Source organism: Cavia porcellus, unplaced genomic scaffold (genome assembly GCF_034190915.1).
Source record: "Cavia porcellus strain 051 isolate PalLab524CR breed Dunkin Hartley unplaced genomic scaffold, mCavPor4.1 scaffold_14, whole genome shotgun sequence".
Taxonomy (NCBI): domain Eukaryota; kingdom Metazoa; phylum Chordata; class Mammalia; order Rodentia; family Caviidae; genus Cavia; species Cavia porcellus.
Window position 1 is genome coordinate 6465190 of NW_026947497.1, and position 13146 is coordinate 6478335.

At 39.6% G+C, this 13146-nt stretch overlaps 1 protein-coding gene across 1 annotated transcript; it reads right to left on the reverse strand.

Moving 5' to 3' along the window:
• Nucleotides 1-911: 911 nt before the first annotated feature.
• On the reverse strand, nt 912-10741 carry Gimd1 (GIMAP family P-loop NTPase domain containing 1). The gene is given in 4 exon segments (XM_005002893.1): nt 912-1115; nt 1117-1173; nt 10338-10501; nt 10504-10741. Coding segments are annotated over 4 exon segments (663 nt in total).
• Between the last annotated feature and the right edge of the window lie 2405 nt (nt 10742-13146).

Below are 13146 nucleotides of genomic sequence, written 5' to 3' on the forward strand. Positions count from 1 at the left end.
TAAATAGGAACAACAGGTTTTAAGAAAGTGCAAAAGAAAGTTAACACTTCCTAAGCATCTACCACATACAAGGTCATTTTGTCATTATAACTATGAAGTAGGTATTCCAAAGGAGGAAACAGGATAGGATCGGCAATTTTCCTTCTTTCTAACATCAAGTAAGCAATGGGGGTAGTTCTCAAAACACTGATCACTATTCACATTTAATGATTATTCAAGGATATCATACCCACAGTAGCTCATAAGTCTCCAGCATTAAGAACACACCGTGCCTGTGCAGCTTCTGTATCATGAACTCGAGCATTACCAAAATCTCAGATGCCAGCCCAAGCCCCTTCCATGCACTGACCCCTCCCCAAGAGTAACCACTTGCCTGAGTCCCAGCACTTCTATCATCAGAGTAGGGTCTAGTTTATATTAATTTTGGCTATTTTTGAACAATACAGATGGAATCATAGACTGTACTCCTTCACATCTGGCTGGTTTCTCTAACGTTAAGTTTGGACCATTTTAATATTACATATAGTTGACTTTGCTTATCCACATTCCCATGTAATGTACCCTTGTGTCAAATGATACATATTTACATATCCACTCTACTGTTAATGAACCTTTGGATAGTTTCAGATTTTTGGCTCTTATGAACAGCACTACTGTAAACATTCTCGAACATGCATGTCTTTCACTGCACAAAATTTTCTGTGGGATATATACTTAAGGGAATCATTTTTGTATCATGGGATTTGCATTAGAAATCTGACTCCTTGATGTTCTTTGCAACTTACAGTTTTCCAAGGTGGGTCTAAAGACCTGCGCACTCAATGGCCCTGTAGGGAATTCTTGTGGCCCACGGGCAGTTTCCTAAATCAAATTTCTGACTCCCACAACCCAGTGCTTCTTTCACTTAAATTTTATTTAAAGGCAAGACCTTGATAATGATTTTCTTTTATAAATTCCACAATTCTTTCTAAGATTTTCATTTTTCGTTCATTAAAGGAGTCTGCTTTTTTGTACTAGAGGACATATCCCTGCTGTCCAGAATTTAGGAGGGTCAGCAGGGTATCAGAGGCCTTGCGTAAGTATTCATTTTCACTGGATCCAGCTTCTTCTGTTTTTTTCTGCATGAGTGAAAAGAACAGCAGTATAAGTCTTCCAAGCATGTCCCAGAAGTTCCTGAAAGACAGAAGTGAAATAGCTGTTTGCCTTGGATTGTACACCCCAAATCAGCAAAGGAATTATTAAGTCCAATGCTGTTAGACAACAGATCTGTGTGTCATAATATTTCTGAAAGCTGATATATGTAATGGGAAGAGGATAGAAGGTCAAGTACAATAAAAAAAATAGGGGTGATGGATGATCTTTCTGAAAAAATAACGCTTTAGTCCTCTATTTTATTCTTAGATTTTATTTTATTCAACACTGCATTCTATCTGACTACATTGAATGTGCTGTAATTACATTTAGTAACCCTTTTAACAATCTGACTGTGTTAGAATCACTAAATTCTTTCCAATCAAAAGACCTTGACTAAGGGAATTATTTTGATTTTTATTTACAGAGATGCTATGCTATCACTAAAAACATCCATTAAAGGCTTAAAATTACATAATCTGATTAATTAGATGACATACCACGGAAAAGCTAAGATCAAAATACATTTGGTGACTTGGAACAACTTCAGAATATTCCTCTAATCCCATCCTTCTCATCCCACATGCCTAGAATCAAACACAGTATCTCAAGTGAATTCTTCTCATGTGGTTGGGAAATGGGGAAGACTGGGGTTCCTTTGTTTAGTTATAAGTGGAAGTTGGTTATGTAATAAATTCCTGTATGATTAGTGAAAATAAACTGATAAAGAGCAGAATATTTTGTGACAAATTATTCACCCAATCTGAAAGGCATGCAGAAATAACCATTTAACCTTCAAATACTTCTAAAATTATATGAAATAATAACAATGTGGCAGAAAATAAGACTCCTTTCCAAACACTCTCCTTACTACAATATTTCTAGATACTGGCAATTTATAATAGCAAGGAAAATACAAAATGCATAGGAAAAAGCATTGTAAGAAATATCCAGGACTTCTAGGACTTGGAAGAAAGGAAAGAAAACAACCAATATTCAGTGCCAGGTATTATTCTAAACATTTAATATGCATTGTCTCTTTTGAAGTACCACATGATGTTTTGTGGCAGACAGTGTTACAATCTCCATTATAATACATGTACAGAGATTGAGTTACGTATATTAGTAGACACTCTAGTTTAAAAACCTGTGAGAAAAATGAAAGTCAGGGAAACTTTCAGTGTAAAAGGTGTTACTAAAAAGTATGATGTGGGCCAGGGATTTAGTTCAGTGGCATCCATGCCTGCCTGGAAAGCACAAGGTTGTGAGTTTGATTCTCAGCACCAAAAATAAATAAATAAGATGTGTTTAAGTAAAAAATTATTACAGTAAAGACACCTTACCACGAATTCCGCTCAAAATAGTCACGTTCATTCTGAACACTTGGATTCTCTAGTTCCTGCGATTTTCTGCAGCACCTCTGGAGTCCTCTTTACTGAGTGTCCTCAGTTGCCCTGTTATCTGAACTCATGCCCTGAATCAATTCAAATAATTTACCTTTCATGGTTATTTTGACTTTGCAACAGAGTCAGAAATTATACCATGCCAGCAGATTTGGTGAATAAAACAGCTGGGTGTGCACTGTGATGTTTGTAACAGCTCACCTTCCTATTGGATGGCACCCAGCAGCAGCATTCACTGTACTTTTGATCACTGTAAAGACATGAAAGAACTACTTCAAAAGATAGGATGCTTGAAGTAAGGAGTGGTATTTTGAGATGGATATATAGCAATGTGCTGTTCCCTGTAATAATTTTTAAAATTTAAGCATGTGCTTTTTTGATCACCCTTTGTATATTACAAATACAAGATTGTTATTTATGATACTAAATCACTGAAAAGAAAAGAAAAGAAAAGAAAAGAAAAGAAAAGAAAAGAAAAGAAAAGAAAAGAAAGGATCAAAGAAAGGACACGTGAGAGGACTTAGAACGGGTAGGTCTATGAAAATTGTCACGAAAACGATGGACCTAAATAGTTAAAATTAGAAACATTTCAGGAGCATGGTCAGGAATTATAAGCCCTGACACAGTGTGGCTTTCTGATTTTGATCAGAGCCACCTGTGTCTCTCTCGATCTCTAAATCTTGACAATGAGCTCTCAGAAGGTGAGGTCCAAACTTACTTCTTTAATCAAAGATTTTTAGCATGTTGCAAACTCTCAATAAATATCTATTAAATAAATTTGAAATATAAATCCTTATCACTATTGCAAGTAGAAGGCTTAGAATTTTATTTATTTGTTTGGGTGTGTCACTTTGAAGTTTAATTTATCTTTGGGACACAATGTTTTACTTTCCTATATAACATCTTTCTTGTCCTGTGATTTGTGATGAGTCTGACTGTGGTTTGCATTTCTGTTTTGTAGTCACAGTGTTTCTCCCAAGGAATAAATTCATCCTTCCTACATCCATTTACAACTTGTCAATCTACACTATAGAGCAATTGTATATTTTTATTTTTCCTAAAAATACAGGTTCAGGAAAATTGAAGTTAAATTTTAAAGATCAACACATCAAAGAATATTATTTTATAAAAAATCTAAACTGCACAATAATTTTTCAAGAAAGCACTTTAATTGGCATAGTCTTGTGTCTTGAACACATAAATGTATTTGAAAACTTTAATCAATCCAATCTAAAAATATCACGACACTCTGTAAATCTAAGTATCTATGTGATACCAGCATGCCGCTTTAGCTAACAGTGACATAATAAAGTCAGTAAGATTGTTAAGAACTTCTCATGTGCTTGGAGTACAGTTCCCAGAGAACTATAACAGATCTCCGGTGGAGCAGAGCCACAGAGCTACAAAGTAAGTGAATGGTGGTGTTATAGTCTGAATTGTGTCCTGCTCTAAATGTGTGTGCTGAAGTCCTAACGCCTAGTTCCTCAGAAGATGACTTATTTGGAAATAAGGTCATTACAGATATAACTAATTAGGGTAAGGTCAGATGGGTGAGTTCTTAATCCAGTATTGCTAGATGCCCTTACAAGACAGGGAATATAGACAAAGACATGAATACAGGGGGAAATGTGGGGTGATCCTGCAAAGGGCCAAGGAGAGAGCCTCGGCAGATCTTTCTCTCACAGCCCTCAGAACATGCCCACTCTGCCAGCTCTCCAGCCTTCAGAACTCAGAGACATTAAAAGCTATGCACGTATGTACTTTGTCACAGCAATCCAAGAAAATTAATAAAGCATATTAAAAGCTTAATGAGGTGCCACACATATCAGAGACAGGCTCAGGCAATAAAAATATTCTGGAACTATTTGCTTCAGAATCACTGGAGTAGTTGCTAAAATCATCAGATCCTTCAGGGCTGCAGCCCGGGCATTTGACAGCTAGAAAGCCTGTTGGGTGATTTATTCCTTACACATATACTTACAAATGGGCTACTTTTTCCAGGTATGTTCTGTAGGATACAAGAATTGTGGAACAAGGCAGGTACATGCTCTTATTATATCTTGTAGACATTTTTGTGTACTACATGAGAGCACAAAAGGGGGACAGTCAGGAAGGACACACTTTTAACTTGTTATATTTCTAAACTTTGTGATTGAAATTAAGTTGATTTCATAAAAACAAACATTTAGCCCAGTTCTGAGTAGGTGTAGAAAGTGAGGGAAAAGGCAGAGATCAGGAAGCTTCCTCTGTGGGATGATGCCTTGAATGGTTTTTGAAGAATCCATAGGAATTAATGAAGATATTTTATTTCCACACAACTCTTGACTCCTGCTCACTTCTTTCTCTGAAAGTTTCTCAAACTTAGAGCCAGATCTGATACCCTTATGTGGCTGTGCTGTCATAATAATAAAATGTTTATACATATATTGATAAAAAGCTACTGCCCTGCATCCCTGGGCACCATCCAAACCTACCTTGTGGATATTTATTGAGAATACCCTTGTCATTAAATATTTTTGAAATACTGCTGTTATGGCTTAGATCTAGATGTTTCCCCAAAGCCTCATGTGCTTGCATGTGGCTGAATTTAAAGGGTGCGATGCTGGGAATAAGGAAAGCCCACCGTGGGTGCAGGTGAACCCCCAAAAGACAAGGAGGCTGAAAGCGATCAAAGGGACCGGCAGGCTGCTTCTGCTACTGGTCTTGCTTCCTTTGCAGCCTTCTGCCTGCCATGAACTGTTTCTCCTCTGAGATGCCCCTCTGCCCTCCCATGCATCCTTAAAGCCAGCTGACGGCAAACTGAAGCCTCTTAAAATTGTGATCTGATATAAATCTTGCCTCCTTTACCTTTGGGTGTTGGTTATTTTGCCTCAGCAATGAGAAAGATAACTAAAGATCACCAAATATTTAACTGTCTGCAGGACAGTTCTTTCCTGAGACATGTATATCATGACATAGAGTTCTTGTCTTGCTGGGTTGGCACTTACTGAGTTAAAAGGTGTAATATTCATGGTGTTCTCCTAGTTCCTGGGTTTCTTTAACAATGAATGTCCTCTTTGCTTCTGCTAGACATTTCCTATACTTTAAATCATCGTCTCATTCATGGAAAAGAGTGAAAGCACCCAAGCATAACATTCTTAAGCTTGCATTACAGGCCCATGTGTTCAGTCACTGGAAAATTTATACACGTTGATAATTATTTATGAAAGAACACTCATATTGTAAGCTGCTGAGAAACTGCATTTTTGAATTAGTGCCCAAAACAGAAGAGAGTGGTTGATTTAGCATGATATCTTTAGATAGATTTTTGGCCAGAAAGTAGATGAGTATTTGAAAGTCATGTCACTTGGTGTAGAGACACCATGTCAGGGGCCAAACATGGTCTCTGTGGTCCCAGAGAAAGAATAAGCATGGTTGACTGATACCTCACAACAAATTGCAAGGACAACATAAGTTAATGTAAGTTTTCTAGTGTTAATAACTTAAATATAGTACTATAACAGAAATTTTACAATTGTGAATTGTCTAGTTTTAGACTGCTAATGGGTATGATTCTGTTGAGTCCTTGTGGGACAACTAGTTAGGTTATAAACTATGTTTTCCAGGAATTGTGTTCATTTTTCTCAGGACCTCACCAACCCTGCCCCATTTGTTTGTTGACCGGAGCCGCGGAAGACAGGAGGTCAAACTCGAGCAGGATCAGCTCTCAAACTTTATTGCGTACAGCGAACCGGACCTAACAAGGTCCGCCACCCTCAACGTTGGTTCCTCTTCCGCCCGTTGGGGGCAGGAACAACCTCTTATAAGGGGAAGCAGTATCCAATCACAGAGAAGCGCGCCTAACAAGCTGATAGGCTAGCGTCACGGGTAACTGGGCAGATATGACAATTTGGCGGGCTTGTTCAGGCCGGGAAGAACCCGGAAGCAGGAAATGGGCGCCATTCATAGGCGGCTTCCCACAGTTTGTGGTTGATGAAATCATAGCATCTGGACCTTTTAAAGGAAATTTTTTTTTAAAAGCCAACTATTACATCAACTGAGAAAAAGATTATCATGGAACAGGAGGACAATAAGGATCATTTTTTAATATTTTATGCAATTTCCTTTCTCTCTCGCTACTTAAAGTACTCCGCAGAGAGCCAAAGCAGAATGATAACAACTTATTAGATCAGTTTGAGAGAATATTCAACCTTAGAGCGCAACTGTCCAAATTGCTTCTTTGTACAGGTGAGAGTATTGAAGCTCGGGTGTGAGATGGCTTGGCCAACACTAGCTGGTGAGCCTGGGCCCCAAACAGAAGCTCCCTGTTAGGCCCATGTTCTTTCATCTAACCTTACTAAGCCAGGAAGTTTTTTCCCAGATGTTTTTCTAAATTAATAAGGAAGTTGCTTTTTATATTCACAAATCAGACCCATGTAAATAGGATTTCATTCTTATTTCCTTCTGAAGGTAAATTTAAAGACATTTAATTTTGCAAATAAAACATATGAATTTTAGGATAAATACTAACAATAAAAATGACCAGAGCTAACATTTACTGTGTATCCATCAGTGTCTGAGTTAAGCAAGGTAATCCCCAATGTAATTCAGGGAAGTAGATACGATGATCATTTCTACCTTACCAGTGGTTTAGAGAAATCACTTGTTCCAGGTTGATGAGCAAATAAGAGACAAGGTAGCAGCTTGAAATCCAGCTCCTAACCTCCATAACATGCCTTCTATATCTGTGATCCGTTTGAATGGGTACTGAACAGTCTGGGCCTGCACGCTGGCCTTTTCCTTGAAATGACCTTATTATATCCTCGCTGAGCCATTATTCATAGATTTTGTTTTTAACATTCAAATAAGGTTCCAGATAACATTCAAATGAATCATCATCCCTTTGATTTTCCAATTTGGGGGAAATGACTCGTTGACATCTTCACCATTGTGGTGTAATTAATAAAGACAAAAAGATCACTTGGGAAAATGTTCCATTGTCACAGCTGGCAGCCTCTGCAAAATAATACAACCCAAACTGGGAGAGATAAAGCGGCTGGGGAAGAGGCCAATTATGTAGCACTGTCCTTAAAAACTCCTTCCTTGCTGAGAATCAGGACTTCCTGAAAAAGATAAAGCAAAAGGGAGAACCAGGTGCTCTATTCTCATTTTTTATTGGACAAAAAGAAAAACACATCCAGGATATTCCTGGAAGCTGAGGGCCTTAGACTCCTGTGTCCTTCCTAACAGCTGCTGGTCCTGTGGCGGATTCAGAAGTCTGCAGCTGCTCCGATCAATCTGGGAGCCCAGACAGATGCTGCCTGACCTGTGCAGCCCCTTCAGGAAGCAAGCTGTCCAGGGCCAGTCTGTGCATGGAGGACCAGCAACCAGCCACCAAGGTGGGACCCAGATGGCTCCACAGAAGTCACGGGCCACTCTGAGAATCACCAAGTCTTGCCTGCTGAATTTTCATAGGTGGGAGAAGTTATTTATTGCAGGAAAAAAACTCTTCTAGACCTAAGCTTTGCCCTCATCCATCTTCTCTTCGTCTTCAACTCCTGAGTTGGAAGCTTCCTTAGGAGGAAAGCAGTTATCAGAGGACAGGGTTGTGTGGCAAATCCTATTCTAAAAGACAGACGAATATCATTCAGTTTTTATAAAGAATTAGATTGTTACATTGTTTCATCTTCTAAAACTTGAAAAATCTATTGTCAAAATATATGTCACTGAAACTACGCTTCTGGGCTCAGCATACGTTCATCATCAGGAAAAGTAATGAGATGTGTGAAGACAGAATATTTTGAAACGTAGTTGTGCATTTACTGAAGTTACTGAATTGCACCCACTTACAGTTTAAACTCGATGTTTATTTAGTAGCAGCTGTAAAGAAATATTAAAGACTGTTTAAAATTAGACTGATGTAATGAATACAGATTCCCACCATTCATGTCCACCAGAAACTGTTTGCAAAGGAGGTTTTAAGAGTGTGGGGAAGGTTGGAAGCTTTCCTAGATTCCACAGAAAGTCTTAACTGCAATCACCTTTTCTTCTCTACATGTGTACAGCTTGCCCTTGATTCTTCAGGAGTTGGACGATGAGATTGCTTTTATGCTCTTGTCATCCTAATTTTTTCTGCTAGTTCCTTGTGATTACACATATGGCCTTTTTTTTTCATTTTTAGAAACACGCACAATTAATGAAAAGCAAAATGAGTGTCATTTAGAATAATCTTTTTGTTTTTAATACTTAAAGGAAAAGAATCTTTAAAGCAAACTATGCTGACTTTGTGCATGTAACAGGGCCTACATCCATGTGGCCTGAGATGGAACCGAAAGGAGAGGGGCACTTACTTATGCCAACGTGTCTGGCATGGAATATATCTGCTCCCTATTCTCCATGTGGTTTGCCAGGGAGTTTCCAGTAGACAAGGTTTCTCTGAGATCAGTGGCCCAGGGAAGCTCCTGAGTAATTCTGGTTGTTTGAGCTTAAATCTCAAAGTCCCCTGAAGTCTCCTGGGACATAGATGAAGTTTTGGAAGGTTCCTGGATTATGAGGGAGTATGGCTAAATTCTCTGCTGTGCTGTCTTTACCCTGAACCAGCTGTGGATGGAAACCTCTACAAGCTGTGAGCCAGAATAAATCTCTCTTGCTTTGAGTTGCATGTGTTGATCGTAGGTCCCAGCAATGAGGAAAGTGACTAAGATACTAATGAAGCCCAAGAGTTCAAACTGCCTGGTCCCAGACTACAAAATGGAGAGACTGAATAAAACAGACCAGCTCAGTGAACAGTACCCAGAAATCATCAGCAAATGTCCTCACGGCCTGCCACTTACACACTGAATTCAGAAAGAATAAGTACAATGTTCCAGCTCCTAGCTCCTTTCCCCTTCCCCAGCTCCTATTCTACACAATCAGATTTTAATTCCACTTCAATAATACCTGATAAATGAAGAAATATGCAAATAAGGATGCACCACTAGCAAAGGTGGCGGGTGTCATTATGTTTTAGTTGCAGTCCCTGTGGGGACTGCACCCTGTGGGTTCCGCATAGCTGAAATGGAGTAGTTTCCTGTGCTGCAGAAACAGCAGTAGGCAAAGCGTCTGATGGTCCTGGTTTCCTTCCTATGAGTAATGCATAGTTACCCCTTGAATATTTACCATGATGTTCACCTTAGGAAGCCCCCTCTCACACAGTACTCTTATTTAGCACTGTGCATTGTCTTGTCCTGAGTGGGTTATTGGTTTCCTCTAGGCTGTACAGTTATAAAGGCAGGGCTCAGATCTGTACAAGCATTAGGCCCAGTGCAAGGTTCAGTCACCAAGTCAGTGAACAAACAGCACATTGTTGTCCCTTTGATGAAGAATGCGTGGAAGTCTGTATTTTAGTTCTTACTGTGTTGAAGGAATAAATAGAAAGTTATAAAAATATATAGCTATACACTCCCCACTCTTGAGATACTGTTAACGTGGTTCTTGGGTGAATCTGCATTTTTAACATGAAGCCCAGGTGATTCTAATACATACCAGGAACCACACAGTATGAACTTATTCAGGATTGCAGTCATTAGGGGGTGACTGATGCTCATAGGTATGTGTGAAGTTTAGTATCTCAATTATTTTTCTATGATGAGATTGCAAAATGACTGACTGAATTCCTCTCAAGGAAACTGCAAAAGTGACTTTTGATGGGAAAAGCAATGATTTTTTACTGATTACTCATCTGTGACTAACAATTTGAGGCTTGAACTACTGTTATAACCAGCGTTTCATCTTCCCTATGAAGACAGTGATCTACAGTGGGAATCATGGAGGCAGTGTATTTACTCCATTTGTTATCTGGATGAGCTGGGCTGGGTAGGAAGCTTCCTGTCTACAGAAAGGCACATCTACTCTTTGGACCAGCAGTGCCAGGTGGAGACCCTTTCTCCCAAAGTGATGTTCCAGGGCCTTCTCGAGCCCTTGCTTCACCTGCTCCGTGCTCAGCTTGCATGTGGGTAACCAGGAGTGTCGAGCACCTGCACCTGCAGGGTGATCTCTTTGTCTGCTTAGCGCATGAAGCTGTGGAGGTAACAGCTGCGGCCCAGGGTACAGTCTTTGGTGACAGCACAGGGAGAAAAGCTGCTATGGAACTCAGTACTTCCCAGAAGAATATTCCCAGCAGAGCTCTTTCCACTTTGAGTTCTGCCAAAGAGAGCCAAGTTGATGAGCACCTCGTTGGTGTCCATCATGGCTGCTGTTAAACTAAAATATATAGCATTAAGGGTCTACATTCACCCAAGGAAAGGCTTAGCTGAGGAGAATTCTATTTACAGCAGTCCTTTAGTCTCTGTGGAAGAATTTGTCCCAGGGCTCCCGCAGACACCAAAGCCAGCAGGTGCCCCAGTTTCTTGTATAAAATGGCATAATGTTTACATACACCCTACACATGTCTTCCCAGTGCTACTTTAAATGAGTTCTAGACCACTTCTAATGCTTAATACTATGCAAATGGTCTGTGAATAGTCATTACATTGTATTGTTTAGGAAATAATGATAAGCAAAATCATCTCTATCTCATCAACAGAGACAGTGTTTTTCCTCCAAAATATTTTAATCCATTCTTGGTTGAAGCCATAGATTGTGGACATGCTGCAGAGATAAAAGAGAAAGAAAACTGAAATAAAATGAGTTTATGGTGGAAGGACAGAGAAAAGTTAAATACGGATAAGGGAGCTGAGAAGATAAAGTAATTGCAAGAAAATGAGAGAAAAACATTACATGCAGATATAATAAAGCATATTAATGTTTATAACATAACATGTTAATATGTCATGTTAATATATCGGTATGGTAGGGGCGTTGGTTTAGCAAAGTGCTAACCATTGAAGTTCCTGAGCTCAGGTACGAAATCAGCAAGAGCATTTGAAAATTATTCACGGTTAAAGAAGTAGGAACAACATGGTGAAAGAAAGAGCATTTCAACAATGTTCTGTTATGAAATAATTAATAGATCATCTTCACAGTCCATCATTGCTAAGTGCTGAGTTTTTAATAAACTAAGTAAAGCCCAACACATTGCACAGTGAAGAGGGTGAAGAACCTGGATAAGGGTGGGCAGTGCAGTTAGGCTTTTCTGCAGAGCCTAAGTCCCTGCAGCATCTTAAGTCATCAGTCATTTTCACTGATTGATAAGTTGTTACAGTCTGAATGGTATATGTGTGCATTCTGTTGACTCAGAAATAGACAAATATAGTTAAGTAATAGATTTATTTTTGCTTATAACCTGTGACTCTGTTATGTAAAGTACCCTGGGCTTTTCTTGTCCTCTAATGCCCCTCATTCTAGTATTTCCAGATTCTAACAAGAACACCTTGAAGGAGTCTCATGCTCCTATAAAAGTCACTGGTTTGGGGGCTCCCTCAAGCTGACACCAGCTTGTACACCTCATTCCATTGTGCTGACAGCGCTGAAGCAGTTGATTTCTCTTTATTCCTGATGCAGATGCATGATATTTTAATAGAGCAGACTCAGTAATCCAATCCAGTCACTGTGTATCACTTACCTTTTCAGGCTTGGAAATGCTTTCTTCACAAAGACTTTGCAGGAGCAGTACAGTTACTCTTCCACGTGAACTTTAACTCCTGACAGTGTTACTATACCAGTAGGGGGCTGACACTGCATTCTTCTTCTTAGTTAATCTATTACAAGACATCCTACTGATAAGTGACTAGCTGGCTAACTCTTATCAGCACTGACTTATGTCACCTTGCAGATTTGTAATTTTAATAGATACTTCCTGAAACTTCTATTTTCAGGATTAAATTCTTTGATTTAGTGTATCCACAGTAAACATAGCATAAAGAAACATTAAATTTAATAAATGTTAAATATTCTATAATAATGGTTACAATTTTTTCCATTTTAATTGATAAATGATATCAGTACTTTATCAAAAGTTTCAACAAACATAGATAATCATTGGTTATTGACTTCTTAACAGTATTCAGTTCATAAATTCAAAATGTTTAAAGAAACTCTTTAAACAAGAAGCTCAGACATCCTGTGACTTGGGGCCATGTTCACGCTGATTGTGGGAAAGCCAGAGGCCAGCCTTCTCCTGTGAGTCGGCACCATTCACAGACTGAGGTGGAGGAGAGGATGAAGTCCACAAGAAGCTCAGACATCCTGTGACTTGGTGCCATGTTCAGGCTGACTGCGGGAAAGCCAGAGGCCAGCCTTCTCCTGTGAGTCGGCACCATTCACAGACTGAGGTGGAGGAGAGGATGAAGTCCACAAGAAGCTCAGACATCCTGTGACTTGGTGCCATGTTCAGGCTGACTGCGGGAAAGCCAGAGGCCAGCCTTCTCCTGTGAGTCGGCACCACTCACAGACTGAGGTGGAGGAGAGGATGAAGTCCACAAGAAGCTCAGACATCCTGTGACTTGGTGCCATGTGCCGGCTGACTAGGGGGGAGCCAGATGCCAGCCCTTCTGATGCATGGGCAGGGAGACAAGAAGGGTCAACGTGCCTGCTCCCACTCCTCCTCCCCATAAACAACCAGCTGATCTGGAGAAACATAGGCTGTGATGATAGCTAATGATGCAACTTGATGCTTGTAGTGTTTAGTGTTTCTCTCACTTTGCAGGCCGAAATC